The sequence below is a fragment of the Arvicola amphibius genome, chromosome 8, assembly GCF_903992535.2.
Source record: "Arvicola amphibius chromosome 8, mArvAmp1.2, whole genome shotgun sequence".
NCBI classification, from domain to species: Eukaryota; Metazoa; Chordata; class Mammalia; order Rodentia; family Cricetidae; genus Arvicola; species Arvicola amphibius.
Genome location: NC_052054.1, coordinates 70641210 through 70657446, shown reverse-complemented (window position 1 = coordinate 70657446; position 16237 = coordinate 70641210). Strand labels below are relative to the sequence as shown.

At 52.5% G+C, this 16237-nt stretch overlaps 1 protein-coding gene across 2 annotated transcripts; it reads right to left on the bottom strand.

Annotated features, from left to right (window-relative positions):
• Positions 1-5936: 5936 nt before the first annotated feature.
• Positions 5937-14527, bottom strand: Kptn (kaptin, actin binding protein). Of its 2 annotated transcripts, none has more exons than XM_038339278.2 (12): positions 14219-14527; positions 13605-13687; positions 13381-13465; positions 13252-13306; positions 11056-11131; positions 10875-10948; positions 10218-10327; positions 10063-10140; positions 9334-9409; positions 8082-8217; positions 7827-7997; positions 5937-6330 (listed from the first exon to the last, which is right to left on the bottom strand). In XM_038339278.2, exons 1-12 carry the CDS (start codon positions 14439-14441, stop codon positions 6205-6207), a joined length of 1293 nt encoding a protein of 430 aa, XP_038195206.1. In that variant the 5' UTR covers positions 14442-14527; the 3' UTR covers positions 5937-6204. The 2 variants fall into 2 exon arrangements, with proteins under 2 accessions (XP_038195206.1, XP_038195207.1); XM_038339279.1 differs by having other exon boundaries at positions 6197-6330; positions 7745-7997.
• Between the last annotated feature and the right edge of the window lie 1710 nt (positions 14528-16237).

Here is a 16237-nt window from a genome sequence, read left to right as displayed (position 1 = left end):
CACATACTCTATGATTCAGCAGCTCGCTTCCTAGGACAGGCTAAGCCTGTCTCACCAAAAAGGCCCCAGGAGAACGTCCACATCAGCTTTATCTATAACAAGGCCAACCTTGAAACAATCCAGAGGTCCCTCAGCAATTAACTGCAGAAACAGCAATGGAGTAGTATACTGCCATACGCAGGGTGGGAGCTGTGGCTGGAGGCGATGTCACAGGAGGACCAGATCCTGAGACACAGGGCTGAGTGAAGGATGCCAGGCACAAAGAACACCATGAGGTCTCTGTGGGAGTCCAGAGCTGGGGCGCAGGAGTACACTGTGCAGTTCTAGCCATTTGAGCTTGGCCCTTGGCTGTGGTAGGTTCTGGGTCTGAGTGGCTATTTTTATCTTTCTGTGTTTATTTTTTATTACATTTTATTGATTTGGGAGGGGGTGGTGGTGAGTGTGCCATGGCCAAAGAAGAGGCGTGAAGAGGGAAGTGATTGTGCAAAGTTTTCCTCTGACCTCACACATGTACCCAAGGGTGAACTGATAATAAGCACCCATGAGCTCCCATCCATCCCCCTTTCAGAACGCTCCACAGCTCCAGTGGCAGAGGACTGTGGCCCCCTCCCTTGCCTCTCTCCCTTGCCTGCTCTGTTCCAGCCATTCTACCCTCTGCTGTTCCTCACACACACCATGCAAGCTTCTCCCTGGGGGCCTCAAGCCTTGGGCTTCATTGTTGTCACCGTCCCTGACTATCCTTGCCAAGATGACACACCTGGCCTTTGGGGAGGAGTCTTCCACTCAGTTCACAAAGTAGAGGATCAAGACTCAGAGAAGTGAAGCAATTTGTGCAGGTCACCCAGCATCCGTTCTCCCCAGAAGGGTGCCCAAGGTCTGAGCTCCCAGGCCCGCCTTCATGTTGCTGTGGTAACACAGTTGCCTATTATAGAGAAAAGGCAGGCCAGAGGAGCTGTCACCTAAGCCAGCAGCTTGGGGTTCCTCCAGCCTCAAGTGTCCAAGAATTTCCACCTTCTGTGGCAGTCTGAAAAGTTCCTCTGGAAGTCTAACCCACAGCCTGCCCTCGGCTCACACCCACAGACCAGGAGCAGGCTTCTCTGGGGGAGGGAGGCAGCATGTTGGCAGAACTTCCTGAAAAGGAGTGAGCAGTGTGCGTGTGTGTATGTGCGTGTGTGTGTGTGTGTGTGTGTGTGTGTGTGTGTGTGCTTCGCGAAGGAGGGGTGACTCTTTTAAAGGGCCACCGCACAGTTAGGCCCCCAGGCAAGGCCCCTAATGATACATTTAATTAGCAGCCCCTAATTATCAAACTCTCAGGCGTAATTATGAACCCACCAGGATCCCAACCAGACTCCCCTTTGCTCCTCCCTCCTCCCTCTTTGGCTTTTGGGAAACAGGGAAGACCCAGAAAGTCAAGAATCTATCCAGTCACATCTGACTGCTGCTTTTGGGGAGGGTGAAAAACCTGGGAAGTCATCCAGGAAGACGAGGGTCAGTGGACCAGTGTTTGCCTGCCAGGGGCGGGGTCATCCAGTCTGTTCAATCCCTTTTGCTGTCATCCAGATTTCTCTCCTCTCTCTCTGGGTCTTGGAAGAGGGACCCAGGAGAGAAAGCACTAGATAAATATTTGTGAAACTCATGGACAAGAGGCCTGAGCATTGTCTGTCTATGGCTGGGACAGCCACACTTTCTGCCCCAGGCTTCCTCCTCCGAGCCTTGAAAGCTAATCTGGGTGTAGACTCAGCGGCAAAAGGATCAGGTTTAGTACAGGAGGAGCCGGTGGGGAAGGTGGTAACACCTCAGGGCTCGGAGGCAGTGGTATCCCCAACCTGGTGGGCTGGTAGCCAGCTGGGTTAGTGGTAAGTGTCCTGTCCTGCTTGTCCTGCCTCTGGAGGATTCTGGGAAGAATTCCCCCTCAATGCAACCACAGCAGAGTGAGGACCTGGGGTATATTCTGACTGCAGGGGCGGGGGGGGGGGGGTTCAATGCAGAATAGGAACATAGAATTCAGAATACACACACACCGTCTGTCCCTCCATTAGCCACAGAGCATACAAAGGGTTGCAAATTGCAGACAGGCAAACTGAGGCTGGTAGAAGGGGAGAAAGGACTTGGCTAAGTCAGAGATGGAACAGAAATATGTTAAGGAGTAGGGCTCCTAACCCAGTGATCTTTTAAGCCATCTGGAGTTCCCACACGCCTGCCACATAGGGCGGGGACCTTGTGGGCGGGCAAAAGCTCACCCCAGCTCTGGCCCAGGTGTTGGCCAGCTCCTCGCCCACCTTCCCCAGAGACCTTCATGAAGGAAGGGAAGCGTCAGGTTGAGTCCCTCTGAGCCCCCAGGAGGTCTGCTTTCCCACCCAGCCTCACAACTGTGAAGCTGGAGGGATGGAAGTGAGACTGTAGGAAGGACCTGTCTAGCCTGACCTTAGAGCAGTACCCAGCAGTACGAAAGTGTCTCAGAGTTGTCCAAAGAATGAATGGACAGTGGGAGGTATGAGAGTCAGACTTTAGAAGGACCGGTTTAATGTTATTATACAGGTTAGGCTGTAGGCAGGACCAGCCTCAGGATGTCAGGATTGGGAGGATGGGGAGACCTGAGCTTAAGGAGGGGTGAGGAGGATTTGGGGGCACTCCAGGCCTTCGGGGGAGTCCACACTGCGGGGGATCAGCCTCCTCCAAGTCCCCGTGCATCAGGGGCGGAGACAGAGGTGTGTGGGTGTGAATTGGCTGCAGGCAGAGGGAGAAAAGGGGAGAGACAGAGACCCAGGTGCCCAGAAACGGACAGACAGACAGACAGACAGACAGACAGACAGACACACACACACACACACACACACACACACACACCATACACATGGCGCACGCTGAAAGCTGGGCAGCTAGGACTCGAAGCCAGGGCTCAGGAAGCCCCTGCACTTGAAGACGCGGCGCAGCCTGGGTTCCCGCAGCCCCGGGGCTCTGGGCGGCCGCGTTGGGCTCTTACCTGCCGTGCGGCCGGGCCGGTCCCCGCTGGGCCGCCGCGGTGGGCGCCTCCACCCGAGAAAGAGAGGGAGAAAGAGGAAGAGGAGCTGGGGACTGAGGGAGAGCAGGGAGGAGGGAGGAGAGGGGATGCGAAGAGGGGAACCGGGGAGGGGCCGGGAGGAGGGCGGAGCCCAGGGGAGGGGGCGGTGACAGAGGAGCTAGGGGGCGGAGGGAGGAGCCCCGGGAAGGGGGACTAGACAGGAGAGGTAGGGGAGGGGGCGGTGACAGAGGAGCTAGGGGGCGGAGGGAGGAGCCCCGGGGAGTGGGGCTAGACCGGAGAGGTAGAGGAGGCGGGACAGAGGAAATGGGGCGGGGGGGGGGGGGAAATCAGTGGAGAAGAGGGACTAGATTGAAGGAGGAAGAACCCGCTGAGGGGAGGGGATGGGACAAGTGAACAGGGTAAAGGACCACCAGGATGTGGAAGGGAGGAGATTAAGGAAGGATGAGGTGGGAACAGGGTAGCTATGGGTTGGAGGACCGGGACAGACTGGAGGAGGGAGGAGCAGAAGGAGGGAAGAGGGTGGGCACAGGGGAGTTGGGGAAAGGACCACCAGAAGGAAGAGAGGCCGGAGGAAAAGAGGGAGGAGCCAGTGGAGGTCAGGGCTTATGGGAGGGGGCGGGGGGCCCGGAGCTCCAGTTAGGGAAACTGCTGAGGGAGGAGCCACTGGAAGGAGGCGTGGCCATAGGAGCTGGGGGCGGAGCCACAGAGCTGGGAGGAGGCCTTGCAAGAGAGCAAGAGGGAAGAGCCCGGGAAGGGGCGTGGCCAAGGGAACCAGGGGGCGGGGGAGAGGCCTGACAGTGGGGCTGCAGGTTGCCCAGTATCGGGGTTCAGCACTAGAGGCCAAGGACAGCGACGGAGGGCTCAAGTGCGTGCACCTGTGTCAACCCTGTTCCTCCCCCCCCCCCATCACACATGGGCAGTATCTCGTCCATACAAGGGCCCAGAGATTCAGTCATCGCTACAAATAGCCACAGGCTGGCAGACCTGGGGGAAGGGGGGTAGGAATGTTGGGCCGCAGCTCTTCCAAGTTCACAGGCTCAGTCTGCTCAGGGTACCTCACTGAAGGCAGAGAACTGCCACAGAGCGCCCAGGTACCATGAGAACCACTCCCAAGGCCTCTACACCACCAAACACTCTCACAACCCTCAGAGGTAAACATTATTAGCTCCATTTCATCATTTCAAAGGTGGGGAAACTGAGGCAGCAGGTATTAAGAGTGTGGTTCCAGATTCTGTATCCTTAAACCACTGCCTCTGGGCTGAGGACAGGGAAGGATCAAGGCCACCCAGTATGATGAAACACATCTCTGATCCCGGCACTCAGGAGGCTGAGGCAGGAGATTGATTGTTTCAAGCCATCCTCATAGCAAGACCTAGCTAAGAGAAAACAATTTGTGGGTGGGGGTTGAAGATGTGGATCAGTTGGTAGAATGCTTGCCTAACACGTACCAAGCCCTGGGTTCTGCCCTCAGTACCTTAAAAACTAGGCATGGTGGTGCATGCCTGCAATTTCAGCCATCAAAAGGCAGTGGTGGGAGGATCAGGGGTTGAATGTCACCCTTCGCTAGAGGGCAGCCTGAGGCAGACCCTGTCTCAACTTCCCTGTCAAAGTGCAAAGTCCTGAGTCAAGTGTCCTAGGATTTAGAAGACAAATTCCCAAGCCTACAGGGTGTTGAACAAAACAAGTTGCACTCGTGCAAACACACACACACACACACCCGCAAGTGCATACATGCACACACCTCCTCAGAACGCATGCATCATACGCCCTCACAATCCCTCTCCGGGCTCCCTCCCTCCACAGGACAGGTGGCAGGTGCTGGATGCTGGGCACAAAACGGTGCAACAGGGCAAGAAGGCTGCCCTGCCAGGAGGAGCCTGTGCCCACTGCCAGCTCTGGCGGGACACTCTTGGGCCTGCTGCCAGGAGGGGGAAGTTCCAGCTCCCTGCAGCTTCCCACGCCTGGGCCTGGCTTCTAGATCTTGGAGCCTGGGAAGTCGGTATCTGGTCTTCCAAGACCTGGAGGCTGCACCTTTGCAGTGTGTGTGTGTGTGTGGGGGGGGGGGGTCAGATTTACAGGTGGACTTCCTGATGGAGTGACTGGTACCTACCCAACACCACAAACACATGTGCCTCCGAGGAAGCAGGCGCCACACTCAAGCCTCATTTGCTCTGAAACTCACCAACCCCACTAACTCCAATTCTATTCTTGGTCTGGGGTTGGGGAGGCAACAATCCTGCTGAGCTACCTTCCTCTGAGCCCTGGGTTGGAGACTCTGATGGAACCTTCGGGTGATAACTGCCCTTGTCTCACCCCTCCTGGGTTGTTTAGCTGAGCTGTACCCAATACCCACCGCAGTATGGTATCTCTGACTACATGGGTCTAACTTTGACACTCCCCACCACAGTCTATGCCCAATTCTATTCTGCTAGAAGCTAGCCTTAGCTCTTGCCGCGTCTAATCACTTCTCTTTTGAGACCGTCCCGATTGGACCAGTAACACAATCACTTCTATCTCTGGGCTGAGGGAGTCTGCAGACCCCTTACTGTGTACTGGAGATATGGACCCTTCCTAGTCTGAGTTCTCATGTCCCCTTCACCGTCGATGTTACATCTGGGGTTCCTTATTCTTCCTAGGTGGAGACAATGAACCCAGATGCCTCTGCTCAGATGCCTCAGTGGTATTTGTCTGGCATTATATTTCCCGAGTTCAGTTCACCAGTGCAGAGAAAGGCTCCACAGCTCTCAAAACTGCAAACCAACTCCACCTCCTCCACGTAACTTCCTTCCTTTCCTTTCCTCTGGGTCTAATCTTGGACTCTCTCTGTAGAGTTCCCCTCCTCAGTTCTTTGGGAGTGAATTCAGAAGAACTTGGCATACAGTAAGTGCTCAATAGATGCTTGCTGGACAGAGGAAACGAGGAAGCTAGGGCAGCTTTGTTGTTCTGCATGTATGAACAGTCACTAGGGAACCAAAACCTGATGGGACTGCAAGGGGTTGCTGAGAACATCCCTCTACAAATAGCTCAGAGAGGGGGGATCAGCTAAGGTTACACACACAGCAGAGTGGCTCAGGGACTCCCAGCATGTCCCGGGAGAGTCTCAGGGAAGCAGTCCTTTTCTGAGATGCTTCCCCGGCATCAGTGACAGACATGAGATGCCCAGGCCCAAGAAGGGGGAGTGCTCAGGAGGCTAGGGGCTCCTTAGGCCTGGGAGCTACTTTGTCTCCAAGGCCCTGCTGATGTTTCCTCTGCTCCACTTGACGACGAAGTCGGGTCAAGACCAGCTCAGAGGCCTGGATCAGGCTGTACTGTGGGAACAAAAGAAGGAGAGTAAGTGGAGACAGAAGAGGGGCACACATCAGACCACAATGAGAGGCCAGAGGCTCAGCCACAGCAGGAGGGCAGAGAGGAGACCACAGGGTGTTGACTGAGAAAGGGTCTCCCAGATGGGAGTGGAGGCCAGACATGGTGGAGGGGCTTGGATTAATTTCCTGTGGAAGGGGCAAAGGTTAGACCTAAGTGGAAGGAGCGGAGATTGGAAATCAGTAGAAGCGCTGGGCATAGTGTGAGAGTAGCTGTGAGTTTGGAATAACCTTGGCTACACAGCATGACTCAGTCTCCCAGATCCACAAGCTGGGAGGACACAGCACAGTGGGTTTGACACCAAGTACCACGCACATAAACAAATAAACAGAAAGAGAGGGAATGCAAAAGGAAATAGTGGAAGAGACAGATGGTGCAAAATGACAAAGGACATTAGAGGCTATCTGAGGTTCCAAAGAAGCTGAGGTTAGACCACAGTGGGAAGGAGAAAGGTGAGATGCTGGCAGCAAATGAGAGGTCAACAGAGCAAGAACTACATAGAAGTGAAAAGCAGAAGTTGAGGTTAGACCTCAGAGAAGCTCCCCCGGGGCTTGTGAGCTACCTACCGGCTTAGCTCAGGGTCCAGCGAGAGACCATTTCAGGAGAATAAGAGAGGAGAGCGGGACACCCGAAATCCTTCTTGCTCTCTCTCTCTCTCTCTCTCTCTCTCTCTCTCTCTCTCTCTCTCTCTCTCTCTCTCTCACACACACACACACACACACACACACCTGAATTCCCCCCTGGCCTTATATACACAAACATACACACACACACCTGAAATCCTCCCTGGCCTAACACACACACACACACACACACACCTGAAATCCTCCCTGGCCTAACACACACACACACACACACACACACACACACACACACACACACACGATATAGAAATCAGAAACTTAACAGTGGTCTCAAGGCTAGATCACATTACCAAGGGAAGATGGGAAGGGAAAGCAGGCTATGGGGGGAAAGGGTAGGCTATATCCAAACAGACACCTAGTAAACTGAAGGAGATCAGGACCAGTCCAATGATGGGCAGATCTGAGGCTAGTCCTTGGGATGGGGTAGACACTGTAAGGCATGACTGACCAACAGAATTTGGAAGAAATGCCTAGAGACTCTGGTACTCAGATGAGAGTAAAGAATAGAGAGAGCATGTAGCATGGCCAGATGGCACAGGTCTGTAGGCTCAGATACTCCAGGGGCTGAGGCAGGAGGACTGTAAATTCAAGGCCTTCCTGGGTAAGAGTGAGAGCCTGTCTCAAAAAACCAAGAGCTAGGGGTGTGGCTCAACAAGAGTATCTGCTGAGAATCCCCAGTTAGGGATGGGGTGTGGCTCAGTGGTAAAACACTCGCCTAGAATCCCCCAGTGCGGGGCTGGGGGTGTGGCTCAGTGGTAGAGCTTTTCCCCTACAAATAAATGGATAACGGTTAGTACCTGGAGGATGTGCACCCCTTTCAGGGATACCACGGCCAGCTCCCGCAGTCCATCCCCAGTCAGGTCCACATGGGCCATGGCCAGCAGGGGGCTGGCAAAGGTCCTTCGCCAGAGCAGGCGGAAGCCTCTGTTGGCCTCAGGCAGCCCGTGGTACTTGTAGCAGAGCAGCTCCTGTGGGCAGAGGGGTCAAGGTCATGCAGGCTGAGGATGGTCACTGCAGGAGCAGATGAGCGACAGGCTCCTCTCAAGACCTACCTGTCCATAGGTGGCCACCAGGACTTCTGGTTGTCCATCTAGGTCCACGTCAGTGACCAGGCCACAGAGGACACTGTCAAACTGGTCACTGCTGGGCAGGAGAAGTTGGTCTTCCAGGCCCTGGTTCAGAAGGTCCCTGAGGGTCCCCAATATGGTAGTAAGGGGAAGGTCATATGGCAGGGCCCTGCTGCCTTTGGTTCCAGACTGTAGGTGATGCCCAGCTGGCATCCCCTGAGGGCCAGACCCACTTTTTTGGAGACATGCACTGTGGTTTTAATGTAAGTAACTTTGAAGTCCCCACAAGGGCCAACCTGTCACTCCAGTGGATGGCCTCGTTCATCCTGTGGATTCCATCCTGGATGCCCCACTGTGCTCCCAGGAGCGCACCCCCCCCCCCATCGTGGCTCCTGGAGACACAGGTGCCCTGGTCCCTCACCTGAGTGCTTGGTGCCTTACAGAGTACGGAGAACTCTGTACCTGCATTGATATTTTCACTCTCAAGCCAGAGTGTGGCAGACTGGGTGGAACTAGCTCATAGGAGCTGATGATGGCAGTGTGTGTGTACACACTTGTACTCGAGTGAGGGGAAGGTGGAGTGGGAGAGTGGGGGTGTGGGGGCTGGGGACGTAGTTTAGTTGGTAGACTGTAGCATAAATGAAGCCCTGGGTTTAATCCAGTGTGATGGTGCACACCTGCAATCCCAGCAGAGGCAGAGGCAGAGGCAGAGGCAGAGGCAGAGGCAGAGGCAGAGGCAGAGGCAGAGGCAGAGGCAGAGGCAGAGGCAGAGGCAGAGGCAGAGGCAGGGAAACCGAGAGTTCAAAGCCATTCTTAGCAGTGTAGTTGGAGGGCAGCCTTCACTTCATGAGATACTGTCTCCCCCGCCCCCATCCCCAGCACACACAAAGCTGACTGTCTATTTTAGCATTACAATGTCACAATTTTGAGTGGCTTAAAATCCAAGATGGTGGGAGCAGTGACACCACGGAAATTGCCAAGGACTACATGTCTAGGCCGTCACAACTGAGCGTCTGCTGGCACCCCTGGTCCACTCAGGCCAGGGGTATGGGTTTCTCTAAGGGTAGGAAGGCATAACCACCCTTAACAAATTCTCTACAAGATCCAGATGTGAGCACTCTCACCTCTTCCCTGATCACAGCACTTCTGATCCTAACCACCCCAAAGGATTGACAGGGTTAGACCACGGCATACGGATATGAGGTTGAACTGCACCAGAAGCCGCAGGTGCCCTTACCAGTACACCACAGCTGGCTCCAACATGCTGGCAACAAGCAGACTGTATCCTTCCTGCTGTGGGCTGTCCTCGGTTGCTAGGGAAGAGACAGGAGTCAGGGAGCCTATGGCGACAGGCTCTCTTCCTTATCCCTTCCCCTCCTGCAGGGAAGAGCGAAGGCTAGACCTCCAGACAAAGATGAGAGGTTGAACTACGAAATGACTGTGGAGACATTATACAGGTGTTAGGTGACTATTTAAAAAATACAAAAAAAAGGCTAAGGTTAGAACAAATTAGAGTTGAAGTCTAAGGTTAGACCACAGTGTGAGGATGGGGGAACCCTGTTTAGAAGGCACAGGGCAGGTCAAGGTGACTGTCAGTATAGGACAGACCAAGATCAAGGAATAGGAAGAAACTAGCACCTGGGGATGGGGTGAGACCATGATTGACAGAAGAGTTGTCAGTCCAGAGGGAGTGAGAAGGCTAGGGTGGGGGGAGTCAGTGTAAGATAACATGAGAAATGAAGGTTAGACCGCTAAGGGAATGGTGAACGTAGGGACAAAGTTCAAGGTGAGAACACAATGGGAAGAATGAGGTTGGATGCTAAAAGAAATGACTGGAGTCCAATCTGTGGCACAGCTTATGGGTTGGAGGGGTGCAGGGGGAGCATGAGTGAGGGCTCTTAGGGTGGGGACAGCTGAGCCTGCAGAGTCCACTCTCCAGATTCCAGGCTGAGAGCAAAGAGCTCACCGTTGGGGCTGGAGAGGCGGAACACGATCACACGGGAGATGGGCCCATCCTGCAGGATTGTCCATGTCTGCAAAATCTCTGCGTGGAGAGCAGGGAGGGACTCAGGGACCTGTCCCCATTCCTAGGTTTGTCCCCGCCCCAGGCCTGACCCTCACCTTGATTCTTCTGGTCCACATGAGCCACACGCACATAGCCACTCTGGCAGCCCAGAGCTGTGAGCCGCCGAGACGAGCCAGGCAGGTTGTGGACATTGAGCCACAGGACACTGGCGAGAGGACGATGGATGGGTGGACAGACAGGTGGACAGCCCAAAGCCCCAGCCCAATCTCTGCTTCCCAGGAGCATTAGGGGGCCAGGCACTACCATAAATGCTCACTGAGCCCCATTCTAACCAATTTTCTTGAGGTCATGCTGCAACCAGAGAACATGCTACCTAGCTGCATTTTTTTTTTTTTAAAGACAGGGTCTCACATAGACCAAGCTAGCTTCAAAATCATGATGTAGTCAAGGATGAATTTGAACTCCTGACCCTCCTCTCCCTATCACCTGAGTGCTGAGGTTACAGGTGTGCACTATTGTGCCTGGATTTTATGGTGCTCCAGGTTATGCAATGAAACCTAGGGCTTTTGAGCACGCTAGGTAAATATTCTACCAACTGAGAGACACCCCAAGATGCTTCCTGGTTTCTCCAAGATCGCCTCTACTGTGTATTGTACTAGATGGCAGTCTGCTCTATCTGGCTTCTCTGCAGTCAGTGTCCTGGTCCCTTGTTTGGGTACACAGTGGGTGAATGGGTAGGGTCCCCTCCTTACCTACTGGTCAGGTTCGTGAGCTCTGGGAAGAGGTTTTCCACGGGCTGCTCCTCAAACTGGTGTAGCTCCTCATTCTGGGGTAACGAGAGCCGGGCTCTGAGTGAGTCATCAGGCTCCTGCACACAAGCCACCACCACATGGGGGGTTCCCTACCGGCCTGTGCCCAGCCTGCCCGCCTCACCTCCTTGTAGAGATGGATGGCTGGGTCATTCCCACTCAGGAGAAAGACAGTCTCCAGTTGGCTCCCAACCTGGACTCTGAAAGCAGAGAAATTTAGAATGTGCTAGGACCTGTGTGGGGTTGAATTCCTCCAGGGATTTAGAAATGCCACTGTCAATTTATTTTGAGATAGGGCTTCATGTGCCCCAGGCTGTTACTGAACTCATGGTGTAGTTATAGCTGACCTTGAACAAATGATCTTCCTACCTGTATTTCCCACACCCAGACTGAATAAAAAAACAAAAAACAAAAAACCTTTGCCGGCAAGAACCCTACCATTCAGAGACTCAGTTGAGAGCCGCATGACCTAGCGCTCTGCAGACTATGTACGCCGACCCTTGTGATCTCAGAGCAGCCAGCGCAGGTGCTGGGAGCCTGCTGACAGCCCCCGACTGCTAGAAGCTTCGCTCCAGAAACAGGAGAGGGTCCTTGAGAATGAGTCTGCAAAACCTCACTAGTGGCAAGGGTCGATGAGATGGCTCATTGGGTAAAGGCAACTGCCACCATTCGGGATGGCCTGGATTTGATCCCCAGGACCACAAAGAGGAAGGAGAGCCCCGACTCCCGAGGGCTGTTCTCGGACCTCCACCCGCATGCTGTGGGACCCTCTTGCAAACAAGTAAATATAAAGGAATCTATCTCAGGGCTCAGAAGGCAGAGGCAGGTGGATCTCAGTGAGTTCAAGCCATGCTGATCTACACAGTGAGTTCTAAGACAGCCAGGGCACAAAGACGTTGTCAAAACAAAACAAAACAAAAATTCAGCAAACGAATAGCAACAGAGAACCACACCACCAGAACCTCTTCCCTCTGGAACCCCATGAGTCTGAAGCCCTATTTCTTGTCTCCTCTGCTAGACCAGAACTGTTAGAAATCTCTACCCTGACTATCTTGAATCATGCAAATCCCGGCATCTTGAATCTTGTAGATTCCAAATCTGGCAAGGTAATGCTTGTCTGAAATCCCAGCACTGGGAAGGCTGAGGTAGGAGAATTTCAAGTCCAAGGCTGGCCTGGGCTACACATTGAGGCTTTGATTCATAATAAGGTATTCAGATACATGCATGCACACCAGTACATACTTGCACAAGCACATGCATGTACCCTCTTATCCCCCCAAAAGCTTCATTTTTATAATTCTCACTTGCTAGACCAGAGATCTGGCCACTAGGACCTATAGACCAAATCCAACTCACCCACTGAGTGTTTTTTGTAAATAAAGTTTTATTGGCACAACCCCAGCCATTCATTCACAGTGTCCTGCTGTTTGTTTGCTCCAATGGCAGAACTGTGCAGCTGTGATACTAATTGTCTGACCCTCCAAACTTAGCATTTACTAACTGGACTTTGACAGAAAAAAAACTTGCAAAAAAAACGTTGCCAATCCTAGTGGATTTCTGAAGCCCTGGAGTAGAACTCACATGCTCTGGGATTCTAAATGGGAACTTAAAGATTCTAGATGTTCTGTAGTCTACCTCCTTACAAGTTTGTCTATAGATTCTCAGGAGCTTCTGGGTTTGGTAGAATCTGTTTTTAGAGACAGTGTCTGTATAACTCAGGCTAGCTTTAAACTTATTATGCAGCCCAAGATGACCTTGAACAAAATTCTGATCCTTCTGTCCCCATCCCCTGAATGCTGGGACTAAAGGCATGCACCGACCGTGACTGGCTTATATGGTGCTGGGGATGGAACCCAGAGTCTTGTGTGTGCTAGGCAATTGTTCAGCTGCCTGAGCTGCATCCCCAACCTTCAACTGCACACTTTAAGTCTGGAGACCTCAGTGCTTCTGATTCTTGAGAATGACCCCAGGTCTTGGAAGCAGAGATCCAGAACCTTTGGAGTTGAGTTCTAGGTGCTCAATTAACTCTCTGGAATAAGCTACCTGACAGGTGACAATGTAGTGGCTCCCTAGTAATCTTGGCTGCATTCACTCTAAAAAAGGCACCATCAGAACCAGACTGGCGATGGAAGGTATATGGGTTCCAGTCTGCTACCGAACTATGAAACCCCACTTCTTGATTATACTTCCCATCACTTCTTGGGCCCCTAACAATACCTGTTTCCACCCAACCCTTAGTCTGTTAAAACTCTTTTGTCTTCCAAACAGGGCAAAAGCCTCAGAGGAAGGCGGGAAAGCAGGGGTGCCCGCGGTCACTCACTCTGCATGGCACAGCTGGAAAGGGGTGAACTGGAGTTCCAAATTCAGGCAGCTCTCTGCAGAAAGGACACAAGCTGAACCCAGCAGCACCTGCCAGCCCAGTCCACCCTCTGCCCCAAGCTCTACTCACCTGCAATGGAGTCCAGGTTGTATTCCGAGCCAGGTTCATAGTCACAGTAAATGTTAAGAAAGGGACTGCCCTTGTCTCCTGAATCCTAGGGGTGGAAACTACCCTCAGGGGAGGTAGAGGAGGTGAGAGGCATTTGGAGCAGATTCAGGGCACTTGGGGGAGACTTGGTGGGATTCACTATGACTAAGGAAGAGGGTGTGGACAGGTGGAGGGCACTGTGGTACCTTTATAAATGTGATGCCCACAACCAGCCCTCGCTTTGGGGGTGACTTGTTGAAAGTGTCGATGGAGACGATCTCAGCATCCACTACGAGAGGAGTTCAAAGTTCACCGATCACGTCTGAATCACATTGACTTCTTACATTGGGTCTGCGGGAGTCTTAACCACTGTTAATTACCGTGACCTATGATCACCAAGTACCAGGCTGTTAACCTCTATGTTTGCGAAATCCTGGACCCTAATTACTTCAGGCCCCAACGACTCCTGTATCGGAACCTAATGATTACCAGGGTTTAGTTTAGTTTTTTTTTCCTCTTTCTTTTTCTTTTTTTCCCCTCTCTTGAGACAGGGTGACTCTGTGTAGCCCTGGCTGTCCTGAAATTTGCTCTGTAGACCAGGCTGGCCTCGAACTCAGAGATCTGACCAGGCTGGCCTCGAACTCAGAGATCTGACGGCCTCTGCCTCCTGAGTGCTGTGATTAAAGGCATGTGCCACCACCGCCCGGCTTTTGATTACCAGTTTTAACCCTGACCTCGCATCACAGAGACCAAAGACAGTCTTAGACTCTCCTGCAACACCAGACTCCAGTCCCGCCCCCGACACCACAGCGCCACGCACCGGGGATGTAGTTGAATTGCAGTTCTTTGGCCACAGGCCTGATTTTCTGTCGGAGGTCTTGGTAGCGGAAGCCGAGCACTTTGCCTTTAAGTGTGGCGGCTAGCAACTCCCCTCGCCCGTCTGCTCCTCCTGCCAGCCCGTACACGTTACTCTGCGACGAGAACCGTGTGAAGCTGTCCTCGCGGAGTGGACAGGGTCCCGCCGCCACGGCCGCCTCCCCCATCCCTGCCTTCTGTGGTCAGTCCCAGCTGGCTTGTTGCTCCCCAACCTGCCCGGGAACCGCCACTCGCGCACACTGATGACGTCAAGAAGCGGCCATCGTTGCCCTCTCCTAAGCGGGTGCTCGGCTTCCTTCCTGGGCGGCCCAGACAACGTTGTCTTTCTGCGCCTGCGTGCTCTGTTTTCTCCCCATTTCAGAGCTAAGGAAAGGGTCTTCTAGGACTTGACATGGGAGAAGGGAACGGCTCCTGGCCTTTTTTGTAAGCGGTGTGGAAAATAGAATAAGAATCACCATGATCATCATGGTGTGTGTGTGTGTGTGTACGCCTGTGATTCCAGCACTTGGAAAGTGGAGGCAGGTGGATCAGGAGTTCAAGATCATCTTCTGCTACATAGAGTTTGAGGCCTGCTTTGAGTATCTAGGTAGTTTCCAGGCCAGCCTGCCTACATGAGACACCCCCATCCCCCACCCCCACCCCCTCTCTCTCACACACACACACCCCTAAAAATATACTCATTCTCCAACAAAAAGTACCAGAACAAAAGAATAAAACCTAATTATATCCCTTTTGTATAAGCACATTCCATCTGTCAATTTAATTAAAACTCATAATCAAGCTGAGGCTGAAGGACATACCTTGTCTTTTTTTCTTTTTAGAGACAGGATCTTGCTTCACAGCCCTGACTGAACCTGTAGTTTACAGATCAGGTTGGGCTCAAACTTGTGACAATCTTCTTAACTCTGTCTGCTAAGTGCTGAAAGCATAAACACGTCTTTCTAAAGTAGGTCCTCTTATTATTTATTAATCTTTAGCATTTGTGTACCGTGTCATGTGATCAGAGAACAACTGTGGGAGTCAATTCTCTCCATTATGTGAGTCCCAAGGATTAAACTCAGGTAATCAAGCTTGGTGGCAAGTGCCTTTACCTGCTGAGCCATCTAGATGGCCCTAAGGTACTCTGTTTGTTGTTTTTCCCTTGAGACAGGGTTTCTCTGTGCAACAGTCCTAGTTGTCCTGGAACTAGCTCTTGTAGAACAGGCTGGCCTCGAACTCACAGAGATCTGCCTGCCTCTGCCTCTTGAGTGCTGGGATTAAAAGTGTGTGCCACCAATGCTTGGTGAGGTAAGTAAATTCTTAAGAGCACACAGACAGTAAGCAGCAGCTAGGATTAAACCCAAATAATTTATAACTTCACACTTAAGCAATATCACCTTTAAAACAGTAAAGTGTACCTTTTGTTTTGTTTTCTTGTTTCATGACAGGGTTTCTCTGTGTAGCTTTGGAGCCTGTCCTGGAACTAGCTCTTGTAGATCAGGCTGGTCTCGAACTCACAGAGATCCACCTGCCTCTGCCTTTAAGTACTGGGATTAAAGGCCTGAGCCACTACCACCTGGCGTAAAGTGTACTCTGATCCCAGGTTAACCTATCCATCCCAATGGCAGATGAAATCACCTGCTTTACTGAACATTCATAGTGACAGTCTGCAGAACCATTCAGACTACACCTGGCCATCACAAATTCCTCACCGGAACTATGCAAAGGCTTTACAGAGGATAAGCCCAAAGCCCAGGGAGAGCAGGGATGCTGTTCGATGATGGAGAAGGGTTGCAAGCCAGTTGCTCCCAATTTGAGGCCTTCATAGGGCCTGGATTTGCCACTTCATTGTCACAATCAAACCTCAGCACCTGGAATACATGGCCCGATACAAAGCAGGCTCAGTAAACTTGTTTAAAAACCCTGCCAACTATGGGCCAGGAAGATGGCTCAGATGGTAAAGCTTTGTGTTTGCGATGCGAGC